At 49.1% G+C, this 15,518-nt stretch overlaps 1 protein-coding gene across 1 annotated transcript; it reads right to left on the bottom strand.

Annotated features, from left to right (window-relative positions):
• Positions 1-6,127: 6,127 nt before the first annotated feature.
• LOC144893062 (uncharacterized) lies at positions 6,128-9,009 on the bottom strand. Its single transcript, XM_078782684.1, has 2 exons — positions 8,713-9,009; positions 6,128-7,191 (listed from the first exon to the last, which is right to left on the bottom strand). The coding sequence occupies exons 1-2, from the start codon at positions 9,002-9,004 to the stop codon at positions 6,128-6,130; spliced, it is 1,356 nt and encodes a 451-aa protein (XP_078638810.1). The 5' UTR covers positions 9,005-9,009.
• Between the last annotated feature and the right edge of the window lie 6,509 nt (positions 9,010-15,518).

Raw genomic sequence — 15,518 nt, 5'->3', positions numbered from 1 at the left:
GATGCATAAGTGCCGATTAACAGTTACAGCAAGTTACATTATAGATGCACAGTAATGTCATCGTCATCATCCTAATGGTTGCCCTTCACATGTGAGATTAAAAAAGGTTTCTGGGTGCAATGGATGAAGGTACCTCCATGTAAAATTTGAAGAGTATTTTTTGTTATCTGGAACACTGAGGCTCGTAAAGGAGCTAGAGCACAGAATGGACCACCCCATAACATAACAAGAGGGGACGCACACCAACAGCAGGATAGAGGGACACGACAGAGGGAAACTAGAAGGACACTTGGTAGAGTGCATACCTCTGCCAGGCTGAACAGTTTACATTTTGTATCCCAATATTAGGCTGGATCTGCATCCAGACCTTAACCAAAACCTAATTGGCTTGTTCTTGTTACCAACCAAACTCATCCACAAAGTTTCATCAGAATCAGCCCACAACATTGAGATAGTGTGCTATATATTGTTTTTGGCCCCATCTCTCAATAGTGAAGAATCACTTAAAATATTCTAGTATCTGAATCCGGATCTTCACCCAAAATCAAATCAATTCGTCTTTGTCACACACCCAACCTGTCCACGAAGTTTCCTGCAAATAATTTCATTAACTCTGTCCTGTTCAATCTACAATTTTATCGTTGTATTACAGTCCATAGTTATGCCAAGTTTGGTCAAAATCCCTTCAGCGGTTCACGAGTTATCATAGTAACAAAAATCTGCTACTTTAAGCAAAAGGTCACATTGTGGCGGACACAAAAGCCCACTGGCGTGGTGACATCATTCCGCGCACCAAGTGGGCGGTGGCCACGCACCAGGGGTAGGCGTGGCCTCATGATATACACCGGGCGCCCAGCCCGGGACAGTACAGTGTTACAGTGTAGTCTTACAATAAAGACGTTTATATGTTACCGCTTGTCCGCTTCCTCCTTGCTCACAAGCAGCGCGCGTAACGCCGCGCTTTACTGGTGACCCTCGACGTTGGATCTGCTGGAGCGATCCTTCCACACGCGACGCCATCGCCATGGCCGACTTCGTCAAACTTCCGGAATTTTGGGAGGCTCAGGCCGAAGTCTGGTTCGTCCAGGCCGAAGCCCAATTTCAGCTTCGGCGCCTCACCGGCGATGACACGCGCTATTGCCACGTCGTCGCCTCCCTCGGGCCCGGCACGGCCGCTCGAGTTGTGTCCGTCCTTCGCCACCCACCGAACGGCCACAAGTACGAGACACTCAAGCGGCTACTCCTAGCCACGTTCGGCCTTACGGACGACGCACGGGCCGACCGCCTCCTGGATCTCCCCGAGCTCGGTGAGACGCGCCCGTCGGTCCGAATGGACCATATGCTGTCACTGTTGGGCGACGAAGCCCCCGGTTCGCTATTCCGGGCGCTTTTCCGGCGCCAACTTCCAGCGCAGGTCCGCCTCGCGTTGGCCGGGACCGAGCTAACGGAACCCCGAGCATTGGCGGCCGAGGCGGACAGGTACTTCGCCGCTTCGGACATGCGGGCGAGCGTCGGCGTGGCCGTCACGGCCCTCGACGCTGATGTTCAGCAGCATGTTCCACAGCATCAGCTTCTACAGCACGCTGATGTTCAGCAGCATGCTGATATGCACCTCGTGAACGCCGCCACGCCCCGCCCACCGCCGCGGCGAAAACCGCCACCGCGGGGAAACCCGCCAACTCCACCGGCCTGGCGGAGCCAGCCGCGCTCCTCCAGCTCCACCACCTGGTGCTGGTTCCACGCCAAGTTCGGCCACGAAGCTCGGCGGTGTCATCCGCCGTGCTCCTTCAACGGGTCGGGAAACGCCCGGGCCGGCGCTCAATAGTGGCGATGAGCGCCGGCCATTCGAACAGCCTGCTGTTCATAACGGACACCTTCTCCAGGCGCCGTTACCTGTGCGACACGGGAGCGCAGGTGAGTGTCATTCCCGCCGGCACGTCAGACAAGCACGCCGCGGGTGGGGGCCCCGCGCTGCTTGCCGCGAACGGGACGCCCATCCGTACGTACGGAAAACGCTGCCTCTCTCTGCGGTTTGGAGGGCAGGTTTTCCGATGGACGTTCGTCACCGCCGACGTGCCCATGGCACTGCTTGGCGCGGACTTCCTGTGCGCTAATGGGCTCCTGGTCGACGTCAAGCGCAGACGGCTTGTCCAGGCCGAGACGTTCAGCTCGCTGGCTTGTGCATTGCCCAGCTCAACGAGCGGCTTGCCAAGCGGCTTGCGGAACGATTCGGTTCCGGCCACGTTGGTCTGTACGCTTCCGGCAGCGGACGCATTCACCCGCCTCCTCGCCGGCTTCCCGGCCCTCACGCGGCCCACCTTCTCGGCGGGGGCCGTCAAGCACGGGGTGGCCCATCACATCCCCACCGTCGGGCCACCGGTCTACGCCCGGGCACGCCGCCTCGAGCCGACGAAGCTGGCGGTGGCAAAAGCGGAGTTCGCTACCCTGGAGCGACTCGGCATCGTTCGGCGCTCAGAGAGCGCTTGGGCGTCGCCGCTGCACATCGTGCCGAAGCCCGGCGGGGGATGGCGACCGTGCGGGGACTATCGCCGTCTCAATGACGCCACGACTCCCGACCGCTACCCCGTCCCCCACATTCAGGACTTTTCCGCCCGTTTGGCGGGCAGGTCCTTCTTCTCGAAGGTGGACCTCATACGCGGCTACCATCAGGTCCCCGTCAGGCCGGAGGACGTCCCGAAGACGGCGGTCATCACGCCATTCGGACTCTTCGAGTTCTTGCGCATGCCCTTCGGTCTGAAGAATGCGGCTCAGGCGTTCCAGCGACTGATGGACAGCGTCCTGCGCGACTTGGATTTTGTCTACGTTTACCTGGACGATATCCTCGTCGCCAGCGCGTCCCGCGAAGAGCACCTACGCCACCTCCGCACGCTCTTCGAACGCCTGGGCCAGCATGGCCTGATTGTGAACCCCGCAAAGTGCCGGTTCGGCACCGCCACAATCGATTTTCTGGGGCACCGTGTCACCAGGCACGGAGCCGTCCCCCTACCGGCCAAGGTGGAGGCGGTGAAGGGGTTTCCGCGCCCCCGCACGATCAGAGGGCTGCAGGAGTTCCTGGGCATGGTGAACTTTTACCATCGGTTCCTGCCCCGTATCGCCCAGCTCCTGCGCCCCCTGCACGAAGCTCTCCGAGGTAAGCCGGGCAAAGGCGACGTTACCTGGACCGAGCAGATGGACACGGCGTTCACGGGCGCGAAGCTCGCCTTGGCTAACGCCACCATGCTCGCGCACCCGGCGCCCGATGCACCGATCGCCCTCACCACCGATGCCTCGGACTACGCGGTGGGCGCAGTGCATGAGCAATGGGTGCGTGGAGCTTGGCAACCGCTGGCGTTCTTTAGCCGGCAGCTTCGCCCGCCCGAACGCCGTTACAGTACCTTCGACCGCGAGTTGCTCGGACTTCACTTGGCGGTCAGGCACTTCCGCCATCTGCTCGAGGGCCGGGCGTTCACTGCCTTCGTCGACCACAAGCCGCTGATCTTTGCGATGGGCAAAGTCACCGAGCCGTGGTCGGCCCGGCAGCAGCGTCACCTCTCGGCCGTGTCCGAGTACACGACGGACATCCAGCACGTCGCGGGGAAGGACAACCCGGTGGCGGATTGCCTTTCCCGGGCCGTCGCCCACGCAGTCCACCTCGGCATCGACTATGCCCGGATGGCAGCGGACCAGGCCGCTGACCCCGACGTCCAGGCCTTGCGGACCGCCGTCACGGGCCTCCGCATCACCGAGGTGCTGTTTGACGGCGCGGGCGCGGCCCTCTTGTGCGACGTCTCCCTCGGGCGTCCTCGCCCCATCGTGCCCGCGGGCTGGCAGCGCCAGGTGTTTGACGCCATCCACGGCCTGTCCCACCCGGGCGCGAGGGCCTCCCAAAGGCTGATCGCCGACAAGTTCGTCTGGCATGGCCTCCGGAAGGCCGTCCGCGGCTGGGCCAGGACGTGCCTCGCGTGCCAGCGCGCCAAGGTGCACCGGCACACCCAGGCCCCGTTGGCCCCGTTCACGGTGCCGGAACGCCGGTTTGACCACGTCCACGTGGACCTGGTGGGACCTCTGCCCCCCTCGCGGGGTTTCACCCACGTCCTCACCATGGTGGACCGCACCACCCGGTGGCCGGAGGCCGTGCCCTTGGCGTCGACAACGGCGGCCGATGTCGCGCAGGCTTTCATCGCCACCTGGGTCGCCCGGTTCGGCGCCCCCTCAGACATCTCATCCGACCGCGGCCCCCAGTTCACCTCGGAGCTCTGGGGGGCGGTTGCGCAGGGGCTCGGGGTCCGGCTGCACCGAACCACGGCCTACCATCCCCAGGCTAACGGCCTGTGTGAGCGATTTCACCGCTCATTGAAGGCCGCGCTCCGGGCCACCCTCCGCGACGGCGGCTGGGTCGACAGGCTCCCCTGGGTCCTGCTGGGCCTCCGGACGGCGCCCAAGGAGGACCTGCGCGCATCCGCGGCGGAATTGGTCTTCGGGCAACCGCTGCGGGTGCCGGGCGAGTTCCTCCCCGACTCCACGGCACCATGGTCCGCGGCACAGCAGCGCTCCGCTCTACAAGAGACCGCCCAGAGGTTCGCCCCGGTGCCAACGGCATGCCACGGGCACCCACCGACGCACGTCGCCCCGGAGCTTCGCACGGCGGAGTACGTCTTCGTCCGCCACGATGCCCATCGGACACCACTGCGGCCCCCGTACGACGGGCCTTTCCGCGTGCTGGAGACCGGGGCGAAGCACTTCACCCTGGACATCGGCGGTACTCCTGACCGCGTTTCGGTAGACCGCCTCAAGCCGGCCCACCTCGATGTGGACCATCCACCGCCAGTGGCCCGACCCCCACGTCGGGGCCGCCCTCCTGCGGGCGGACCCCCGGCACCGCCCAGCCCCGCCGCCACGCCGCCCCCCGGTCCTGCACCCATCCCAGGGGCAGCCAGGGGCATCCCACCTGGCATCCCTGCACCCCGGACGCCGCCGATCGCCAGGGGGCGCTTCGGCCGGGTCATTCGTCTGCCCCGCAAACTGGCCCTCCAGGTGCGCGGGAATTCTGGGGGGGCGCGTGTGGCGGACACAAAAGCCCACTGGCGTGGTGACATCATTCCGCGCACCAAGTGGGCGGTGGCCACGCACCAGGGGTAGGCGTGGCCTCATGATATACACCGGGCGCCCAGCCCGGGACAGTACAGTGTTACAGTGTAGTCTTACAATAAAGACGTTTATATGTTACCGCTTGTCCGCTTCCTCCTTGCTCACAAGCAGCGCGCGTAACGCCGCGCTTTAACATGACCTTTAACCCTTTTAGGCCATGGGGCATAGGGCTAAAATGTGCTCAATTTGACAATTTCGTGCAACAACGCAGGGGATTACTTAAAATTGCTATAGATGGGTTGGGGATGTGCTCCTGAACAAGAAACACCATGTCCCCAGACACCAGGGGTGCTCATTAATTTTTAACGCGCACTTGATGAAAATGCAAGTAAATATATATTCATCAACTATACGTTACTGCATTTTCTTTTATTTCTGGATAGTTTGAGGAGTAAAATGAAAAAAATTGATTGTGATATTGTTTCTAGACCTCCTTTTCACTAAAATACACCAATAAACATGATATTTTTGTATCTAGATAGTCATAGCGATAAGTTGAAAATGAATCCAATCTGAAAATATGGTCCGCCGCAGCTGAAACACATGTTGTGCCGCAAATAAATCATTTTTATTTTACTTTTTTAAAATTAACTTCTCACTTCTACCTTCTATGATCAGTTCAGCTTCTTTGATTTGAAGAATGGCAATGAGTGGCAGTTGACGGCTGACTCCTTTTACTTTTTAGAAGATTCATTTTCAACTTATTTATTTAAAACAGTACAACATGTATACATTACGCATGTCATGGAAAGTGCTTGCATGATTAACAGTGTTTAAGAGTACTGTTACTTTTGCTTCGTTTCCATGTTCAATACATAATGTATACATGCCAGGATAAGGCAGACAGACATAAATAATTGAGACAATCAAATTTGTTTATGATATCCATTACATTATAATTTACATCATTGTTCAATTTACAGCTTTCAAGTTTGAGAAATTTGTACTATTAACTATATTCACAGGTATAAGGTCGAAATCACAGGTATAAGGCTTTTGAGGCCAAGAAAATTATATCTTGCGAAATTGATAGCAGCCTTCTTTGTTTGTCATCTGGAACTTCTACAATGTCTGCACCATCCGGCTCACTGGATACACCTATCAGCCAAGCAAGGAAGTTGAACAGTTGAAAAGGAACCTCTGCCTTTACTTTATCTTCTGTTAGGTCGTCAGAAGTAGGTGGCCATGGTGGTGGTGAAGATGGCTTATTGGAGACAGCAGCCTTTATGATAAGTGCAGCGCTATACAGCATGCGTAAGTCGTCATTTGTGGGTGGTACTTTGGATTCTGAAACAGTTGGTATACTCTCCTCTTCATTATCTGTGCTGTCATCTGTTAAACTCCCTGCTGTATCGTCTACCAAGTCCTCGGCCAAATCTTCTGCTGATAGACACTCACTAAACACAATGTCACTCATGTTTCTACTTTTGGCTTTGATGAAGACTAACTGTGGAAAGCTTTTCTGTAGTCGCGTCTTCAGATGCCATGTTCGATATGGTGCATCGATGCCGCTGACATCTTTAATGGCGCGGATAAATATCTTATTGAGTTTACTCAATGTAAGAATTTCTTTGCCTATAATTAGACGCTTTCTGATGGTGTTTTGGCTGAATTTGTCAAAAGCATCAATATAGCCATTTTGAACTGGGGTCAATGGCTTGCCAGGTTTACTCAAAAATCTTGTGTAGTTCTTGTAGCAGCCATGATGGTACTGAAGCTCCCTGGCAACCAAGTCCTCCCCTTCTATTTGATGCAGCATTTGTACATCCTCTTTTGCTTTTGCAGCCTTTAGAAGTTGACCTCCACTGATGAGTTCACATTTTACTAGCCTTACCATTGACCTCTTTCCTGAGATGTGACTGCGCTTGTATTGGTTGCTATGGCAGAAAATGCACTCTTCAGGAAACATATGTCGCCTGCTCCAATCTCTTTGGCTGCTGTTTGCATCTGAGGAACGCAACATTCTCTTTCTGCTGGGCTCTCCACTGCTTTCACTAACTACAACTGGACCATCGTCAAGTTCGTTCATGTCTGTCCCGGCATCTGCATCAAACAGAAGGAAGAAACAAATTTTGAGTGATTAGAATTTAACTTTTTTTCAACAAATATGAAACATGTATTTATTTTCTTCCTACCTACCAACCATTGAATTATTGTCTAAACATAAATATACACAATTGTTTTCATTTTTTTTCTTCCAGTTACTTGTATACCCAATTTTTTCTGACAATATATTTAAAAAAATATATAATACAACAATTATATTTTTGTTTGGCCTTTAGGATATCATGGGATGGAACGTGCAATTTGATGCAACAATAAAAACTTGTGCCATCTCACGTTGGTATTTGCCCCAAATAAAGCCGGCAGCATCATCCATGCATTGACAAAATAGCGGTCACACTCAAAGTAACTGTGCAAGTAAACATTTGCACCTTAAAAGTATACATGCACACTGTGCACAAAAAATTGTCGATAGCTCCGCCGTCTTCCAGGATTTTTTGAGAAACTGTTTAGAACAAAGTCCACATGTTATTTTTTTTAATTGTCGATAGCTCCGACGTCTTCAAGGATTTCTCGGGAACTGTTAAAAACAAAGTGGGGTTTTTTTTCCGCCACCAAGACGGCAAAGTGTTTTTTCATATCTAATGTATTTCATTGATATTCAGTTGTTGTTTTTCTACTCAGATCAGTGAGTAAATTTTCTTTTTTGCCTCAATAGTAGGTGACGTTTTTTTTCTTCAAAAAACTTCCATGTCCCCCCCCCCCCCCCCCCCAAGAATCTATTGGTGCATCCCTTGTTATACATTTGTACACGCTTTACTAGTAAAAATATTAATGACCATGACCACCGCGCAAAAAAACAACAAAACAAAAATACAAAATAAAAATAAACTCAACATGTGTTTATTGTTTATAATTATAGAGTTTAAAATTTTGCAAACATCTGTCTTTTTTAGTAACAAATATCAAATCATGGTTTTTTTAACAACTTCTCCGACAAGGTAAACATACTTTTTATTACCATCATTTACAGGACAGTAAGAAGTACCTACCGTACAATTTAGTAAAAATGTGTAGTCTACATGTACAAAATTATTTCTTAATTCTTTGTGGATCCTAAAAACTGTAATGAGGTGTGACATGAGCCTGATGACATAAACCACAATATCCCCACATATCATGATACTATTACTAAAGTAAAAGAGCATGCTTGCAATAGTACGATTTGTATTATAAATTGTAGTCTTGAAATAGATAAACAAAATCATAAAATGTACATTTCATCATGCATGACTTGCTGAGTCTGCTGTACATTTGTCAATTGAATTTGAAGATACTACTCTTCTAAGGCCAACTCCAAATCTTCCGGAACTTGTTACTAACTTGCTTGAATCAAGCATGATGATTTATTTGATCATGATATATGGCAATGTAATGTGAATTCTATCATCACGATCAGATTCTATCATCATGATCATGTCTATGTTTGCAGAACAATTGAAACTTTTGGCTAAACTTAAAGCTTACTAAAAAAATTACTACATAATCATATTAACTTACCATGAGATGTAGATGTTTCGGTCTTTTTCTCCTTCAGCCTGTTCACTTTACTGATGTCACAAAAGCGACGTGAACAATCATAATGGTAGCCAATGTTGGGATTTTCTGGTTTGGCTTCAATGCAGGATTGTGTATCGGCAAAATCAAGCCCCAGCTTTACCGCACAGTCGGCCAGTAAATCGCGTTCTTTACAGTCATAGAGCAACCATTTACTCGCAAATTCAACAAAGCGGGCCCAGTTTTTATCATTGAATTGAATGAAATTGCTTTTAGTTTTATGGACAACATGCATCACGCAAAATTTGGACGAAAATTGAACAGGTTTTCCTGTCACTGCCGAAGCAATGGGCGTCGCCATCTTGGTTTGTCAGCTACCGAACGGAGCTTAGTATGAGCTGCGTGATTGGCCAATTACGGCACCTGACGTATCTGGAGCGCTCATTCGCTGAATTTATCACGTGAACAACCTTGTCCGCGAATTTTAAACCTGATTTTTTTATCGAAATTCTTTCTTTATTTGTATTTTAATGTGCAGGTATATTTATTGGGGACATTATTATATCGAATGGAACGAATATTTTGCTGATTTTCATGAATAAATCAAGTAATCCCCATTCCTGTTGCACGAAAAAGTGGATTTTAATGGTATGCCCCATGGCCTATTTGATCCCAAAATATCGAATCAGTTAACCTTTGCATCAAAATTCACCTTTCTACTAAGTTTGGTTAAAATCCCTTCAGTGGTTCAGAAGTTATTGCGGTAACAAACATTGATCACAGACGGACAGACGGCCAGCCGGCCAGCCAGATGGACAACCCAAAAACATAATGCCTCCAGCACCTTCGGATTTTTGAAAGAAATCGGGGCAATATCCCTGGGTGCTCATCTGGAAGAATAAAGCAGTATACTACGCTGACTAAAGGTATTTTAAACAGTATCACAGTATTTTAAACCAATTTCAATGGTTGCTAGGACACAGGGCAGCATGTAGAATCATACTAACATAATCATAATAATTTAAACAAACCAACAAAAAAAGAAGAAAGCAAATACCTATTTTGGGGGCAACCCCCCTGTAGACCGACCACCTTAGACCCTGAATTTTTAATGCTGTGAATAAACATTGGTACATCATGGATGATGAACGGAATGTTGTGGTCAAGTTTAATCAGAATTGTATGTGTAGTTTCTGAGTAGGAAGGAGATACCTATTCTGGGGGACAACCATCCCTCCTCCACGCCCCTCCCCCCGTATACCTCCTTCAGGGCCCAATTATTTTTAATGCCGTGCACAAACTTTGATGCATCACGGGTGATGAAGGTTGTGGTCAAGTTTCATTGGAATTGCTTATGTAGTCTCTGAGAAGAGAGCAAATACCTATTTTGGAGGTGGGGGGAGGGGGAGGTCAAACCTGGACCCACTTCGACCCCTGGTAGACCCCCTTAGACCCCGATGTATCTAATGCTGTGAACAAACTTGAGTTGCAACATACCAAATATAATTTTAGCCAAGCTTGGTCACAATTCCATCAGCAGTTTCAGAGAAGAAGTTGCAAGTGTTTACGGACCGACTATGCGCCATCCCATAAGCTGCCTGAAACTACGTTGGAACTTTTAGTCCTTGAGCCAACCGGCCATTTTTTTAAGTGAATGCTCCGGCGGGGGGAGTAATTCTCATTATGATTTTCCATTAGACCAATGTCTCAAGTGTCAGAAAAGGTGTGATGGACATCTGAGAACGGTAGCTTAGTGCCCGGATGGACGCCATCTTTGAAACCACCCAGCTCGAAAATGCCCATTTGGTGGGGTACATTGTTGCACGTGTATCTGGACTTCTATACTAGCTATCGATGTGCGGTTGACGACTAAATATACGTCCGATGTGTACCGTCTAAATAAAAAATAATATGAAGCATTTTGTTTTAGATTAATTATTATAAAAATCAATTATCGAAAAAAAATCATATATTTTTCAATATTTTATTATTAGACTTGTACTTTTTTTAGTGAAACAACACTGGTATGATTTTCCAAATTATGCATTGTGCTACACCGTTTATCTGTCTATAAAAATAACTCAAAAACTAAAACATATCATCCACCACGAGTGTACACAAAAAATATATGAAAAGGCATGCACTTTCCACAAACCGAAACTATGTCAGTTGGAATTTCCCGCCGATAATCAACCCACAGAACCCAGTGCCGAAAGTGACGTCAGTCTATTCTATATCTATATTCTATATTCTATATCTCAGTCTGACATTTGTTGCGGTGACCTGATTAATTTCTGAGGGGGGGGGGGGGGGGGGGGAACCATGGGTTCGCTGGAACCATGCGACCAGACAATCAGTTCGTGGACTGGTTTCAACATCATGACTAGAGATCGTGTTCAGGTGACGGAAGATGTAGAATCAACAACCGGAGCAGCTCCGTCTGAGTTATTGCTGAAACGACACTTGAGATCGACACTTGACAATCTCAAACCAGACATATCATCAAATGTTTATCAGAGCCAGCTTAATCAAAAGTTGGTGCACGATAAGACGTCCAACAGTCGATGTATCAACATTGGAGATCCAGTGTTTGCCCGAAATTTTGGTGCAGGTGCGACGTGGCTACCGGGAGACATCATCGAGAAGCCAGGTCCACTGTCCAGTGTGATTCGCCTGCAGGACGGCCGCAAAATTCGTCGACATCAGGACCACATAACCTACCGTCACTGTGAGTCGATGGAGCCTGTAGCATCGTCACAGTCAGGACAACAGTTCGACCCGCCACTGCCGGAGATCGTCGTGGCCGCTCCAGCCAGCTCGGATGCCCCGAAAACCTCTGCAAACGCTACACCCTTCGTGGAGACCAAAGGAATCACCTCGGACTCTGTATCCACTGGTACACCGCGACCCAAAGGAATCACCTCGGACTCTGTATCCACTGGTACACCGCGACGCTCAATGCGTGAGAGAAAAGCACCCGACCGGTTGAATCTTTGAAGATGTTTTTTTTCACGTTGACACATGTTCTATTTTCACGTATTTTCATTATTCTCATAACCGTTTGCACACATATTTTCACATGTTTTGGAAATGTTGCTTTTGAAATGTCAATTCTGGAAATCTAGCACGTATATTGCTCTTGGTAATTTTGGACTTAAAGGGGAGGATGTCATGTATGCAGTGCAAATGTTCACCGTTGTATCCCTACACCGGGACCGGGTTGTATCCCTACGCCAGAGCTCGGATGGCGCTGCTGTGAATCGGGCCTTGATTGGCAGAGTGAATAAACGCGTACGACAATTGATCGCAGTTTGTCGAGATACTTTACAGTTGGCTACCTGCCGACTATAAACGCGCCTGCCACAGATATGGCAACATTGCAAGAAATCCTCAGAGAAGCTCTGAACATCATGTCATCACTTCAGCTTGAGCGTATACCGGTGGTGCTAGACCAGGCACTATTTGCTAAGGCGACCGAAATAGCATGGAAAGATGTCGATCGATATGGAAGAATCGTGCTCATGATGGGGAACTTCCATACCATCTGTAACTTCATGTCGAGCATTGGGAAAATGTTTGGAGATGCAGGCCTTCGGGATGTAGCTGTTGAGTCAGGAGTAATCGCTGAAGGTTCCATCAACAGGGTTCTGGAAGGCAAGAAATACAACCGTGCTGTGCGACTCCACAAGTTGATGTACGAGGCACTAATGCGCATCATTTGGAAGGGCTTCCAGGTGTGGATAGAAAGCAATCATCCTGACAAGGAACCCCAGATTCGAAGCACTGACCTCACAATTCGCAGCATCAAGGAGGATGTTTGCCACGAGACTCTCGCTGCTGCTCTCGATGATGATTCATGTGTACAGAGCTTTGACATGTTCGCGAAATACCTACATTTTCTGCGAACCAAACATGGAGACCTGGCTCGCTTCTGGATGATGTATATTGATATGGTAGAGACCCTGCTGGGGTTGATTCGTGCGGATAGAGAAGGCGACTGGATGCTTCACTTGGCTTGTGTCAGAAGAGTGATCCCTTGGTGTTTCGCAATGAACAAGGTGAACTATGCTAGATATCTACCAGTGTACTATGCACAGATGACGCAACTCCACGAAACATGCCCCGAGTTGTACAGGCATTTCAATCAAGGCTACTTCTCCGTACAGCTTAGACCAGGGAATCCATTTGCCAGAATCGCTGTTGATCAGACAACAGAAGAAACAGTAAACAAAGATACGCAAACAGCTGGAAGAACACGAGGTTTTAGTCTTCGACAAGGGGCTGTGTCACGATACTATCTAACTGCAGAAAATCGGGCTACTGCACTGAGGCAACTACGAGAAACTATCCTTGTGAATGGCAGCGACACATCTCACGCCAAGCACCCTGACTTGTCTACTTCTCGCATCAAACGTGATGAGTCTGGCGTCACAGCTATCTGTGATCTACTGGAAAATGACTGGACCAATCCATTCGCCGATGATCCGTCATGTCTTCTCAGTATATCTACCGGAGCGGCTGCGAGGGAGGACGTTTCTAATGACCTACTCAACACCCTGCAAAAGGGGGAAGCGGCGTATCAAAGCTTCCAGAAACGTCTTGAAGAGGGAACAGGCTTTCATGACACATTGAACAAGCTAAACTTGAAGACCTTTGGTAAGATCAAGCAGAAAGTTGTGAAGGGCACAAACAAGGAGATCGTCCTGAGAGCTGACAGACAACTGTTTGCCACCATGATACTCATCGCCAAGACAAGGAACCTCGACATGCAACTTGTCCTTTGTCACCCACTAGGGCCGTTACCATGGTCTTTGGCAAACGTTGATGGGTCAATGAAAAAAACGAACAAAGCTGCACTTGCGAAACACATGGAAGGTCTTGTGGAACCAGCCGAGAACGTTGACAAGCGAAGTGCAACAATAATTGATGCGATGGCTCTCCATACAAAAGATGCATGGCGAGAACGACACGTTCGAAGAACTATCTGACCGCATCCTTGCTGCAGCGCTTCACGCTGGTCAAGGCAGTGAGCGCATCGATGTTGTCTTTGACACATACACAGAAGAATCCATCAAAGCAGCTGAGCGTGTGAACCGCGGTTCAAATGAAGGCATCAGTTTCAGCGAGATCAGACCCGCACACAAAATCATGAACTGGCGGCGTCTCCTTGCTTGCAGCCAGACAAAGGAGAAACTGGTTGTGTTTCTGGCGGAGTCGTGGAAACATGAAACAAATCGCGAAAAGCTAGGCAACAGAACACTGTATGTCACCTGTGGTGAAAAATGTCTGGTACTGACCCGCGATAGGTGGAAGTTGGTGCAAGCACTCGAATGTAGCCACGAGGAAGCAGACACGCGTATGTTTCTCCACGCAAAGCACGCCGCTACCCACTACAAGACGATCATCTTAGTGGCAGATGACACCGACGTTCTGATCATCAGTCTTCATCTCAGCAGAATCATCGATAGTCAGCTCTTCATCAGACGAGGAACAAAGGTTCGAGTCAGAATGATCGACGTTGGAAAGTTGGCTGCGGTATTGGGGTCTGGAGTTTGCAGTGCATTGCCAGGGCTTCATGCATGGAGCGGGTGTGACACTGTGAGTGCTCTGGCTAGCCAAGGAAAGATAAAGGCTTTGAAGCTTGTGCAAGCGAATGAGCTGTATCTTCAAGCATTCACAGATCTGGGATCTTCGTGGAATGTACCAACAGACGTCTTCAATAGCATTCAGGCCTTCACGTGTCAGCTGTACGCCAAGAACACGAAGATCGTCGGTGTTAATTCGCTCCGTTATCACATGTTCTGTGCAAAGAAGGGCCAGATCGAATCTGGACAATTGCCGCCTTGTGAAGACTCCTTGATGCAGCATACGCTTAGGGCCAACTATCAGGCGGCTATCTGGCGACGCAGCCTTGAAAACCTACCAGACGTCCCAACACCATCAGCAGGACATGGTTGGGAACTCGATGATGGCGGTTCGCTCACAATCCGATGGATGGCGGGTCTACCAGCTCCAGATGTCGTCTTGAATCTCATCTCATGCACATGCAGAAGGACGTGTCGACCGTCAGATTGCTCCTGCATACTGAATGGGTTGAAGTGCACTGTTGTGTGTAAGCTGCAGGGATGCTCCAACATGGTGCAGGATGATGCTATCGTGGCTCAGGATGCCAATGACTCTGATGGCGACTCTGATGATTAACTTTGTGTGCACTGTATATTGTATAGCATATGTTGTTCTCTATTATAATGCAGGCCAAATTGCCTGAAAATCTTTATAGACAGATAAACGGTTTAGCAAAATGTATAATTTGGAAGATCATACCGGTGTTATTTGACTAAAACATGACATGTTCAATGATACCTCCGCTTGCTTATTAGGAATATACATCGTATGGTGTTAAAATCAGCTCCATACGTCTTTCCAAACTCTAGTAATGAATAATTAATATAATTGGCGGCCATTTTGAAATCCAAGATGGCCACCAAAGTGCAGATTTCCTATGTAACAATTTCCGCCTGCTTATTAGATATCGTATGGTGTTAAAATCCTCTCCGTACGACATTCCTAACTTGCGTTATCGTCAGAATAGATAATGCCAGCGGCGGCCTAAGTCATTTTATGCCTCTTTACATTTATTTGTTGTAAACTCGTGGTGGATGATATGTTTTAGTTTTTGAGTTATTTTTATAGACAGATAAACGGTGTAGCACAATGCATAATTTGGAAAATCATACCAGTGTTGTTTCACTAAAAAAAGTACAAATCTAATAATAAAATATTGAAAAATATATGATTTTTTTTCGATA

Source organism: Myxine glutinosa, chromosome 7, assembly GCF_964187855.1.
Source record: "Myxine glutinosa chromosome 7, kmMyxGlut1.1, whole genome shotgun sequence".
NCBI lineage: Eukaryota > Metazoa > Chordata > Myxini > Myxiniformes > Myxinidae > Myxine > Myxine glutinosa.
The sequence above is the reverse complement of the archived record's forward strand: the minus strand, read 5'-3'. Positions and strand labels throughout refer to the sequence as shown.

Bases quoted from the DNA above. Each gene is read 5' to 3' on its own strand.
- LOC144893062 (XM_078782684.1), bottom strand. From the start codon at position 9,004: ATGCATGTTGTCCATAAAACTAAAAGCAATTTCATTCAATTCAATGAT. The intron at 7,192-8,712 runs GTAAGTTAATAT...TGTTTGATGCAG, and splicing joins CGAAACATCTACATCTCATG to ATGCCGGGACAGACATGAAC.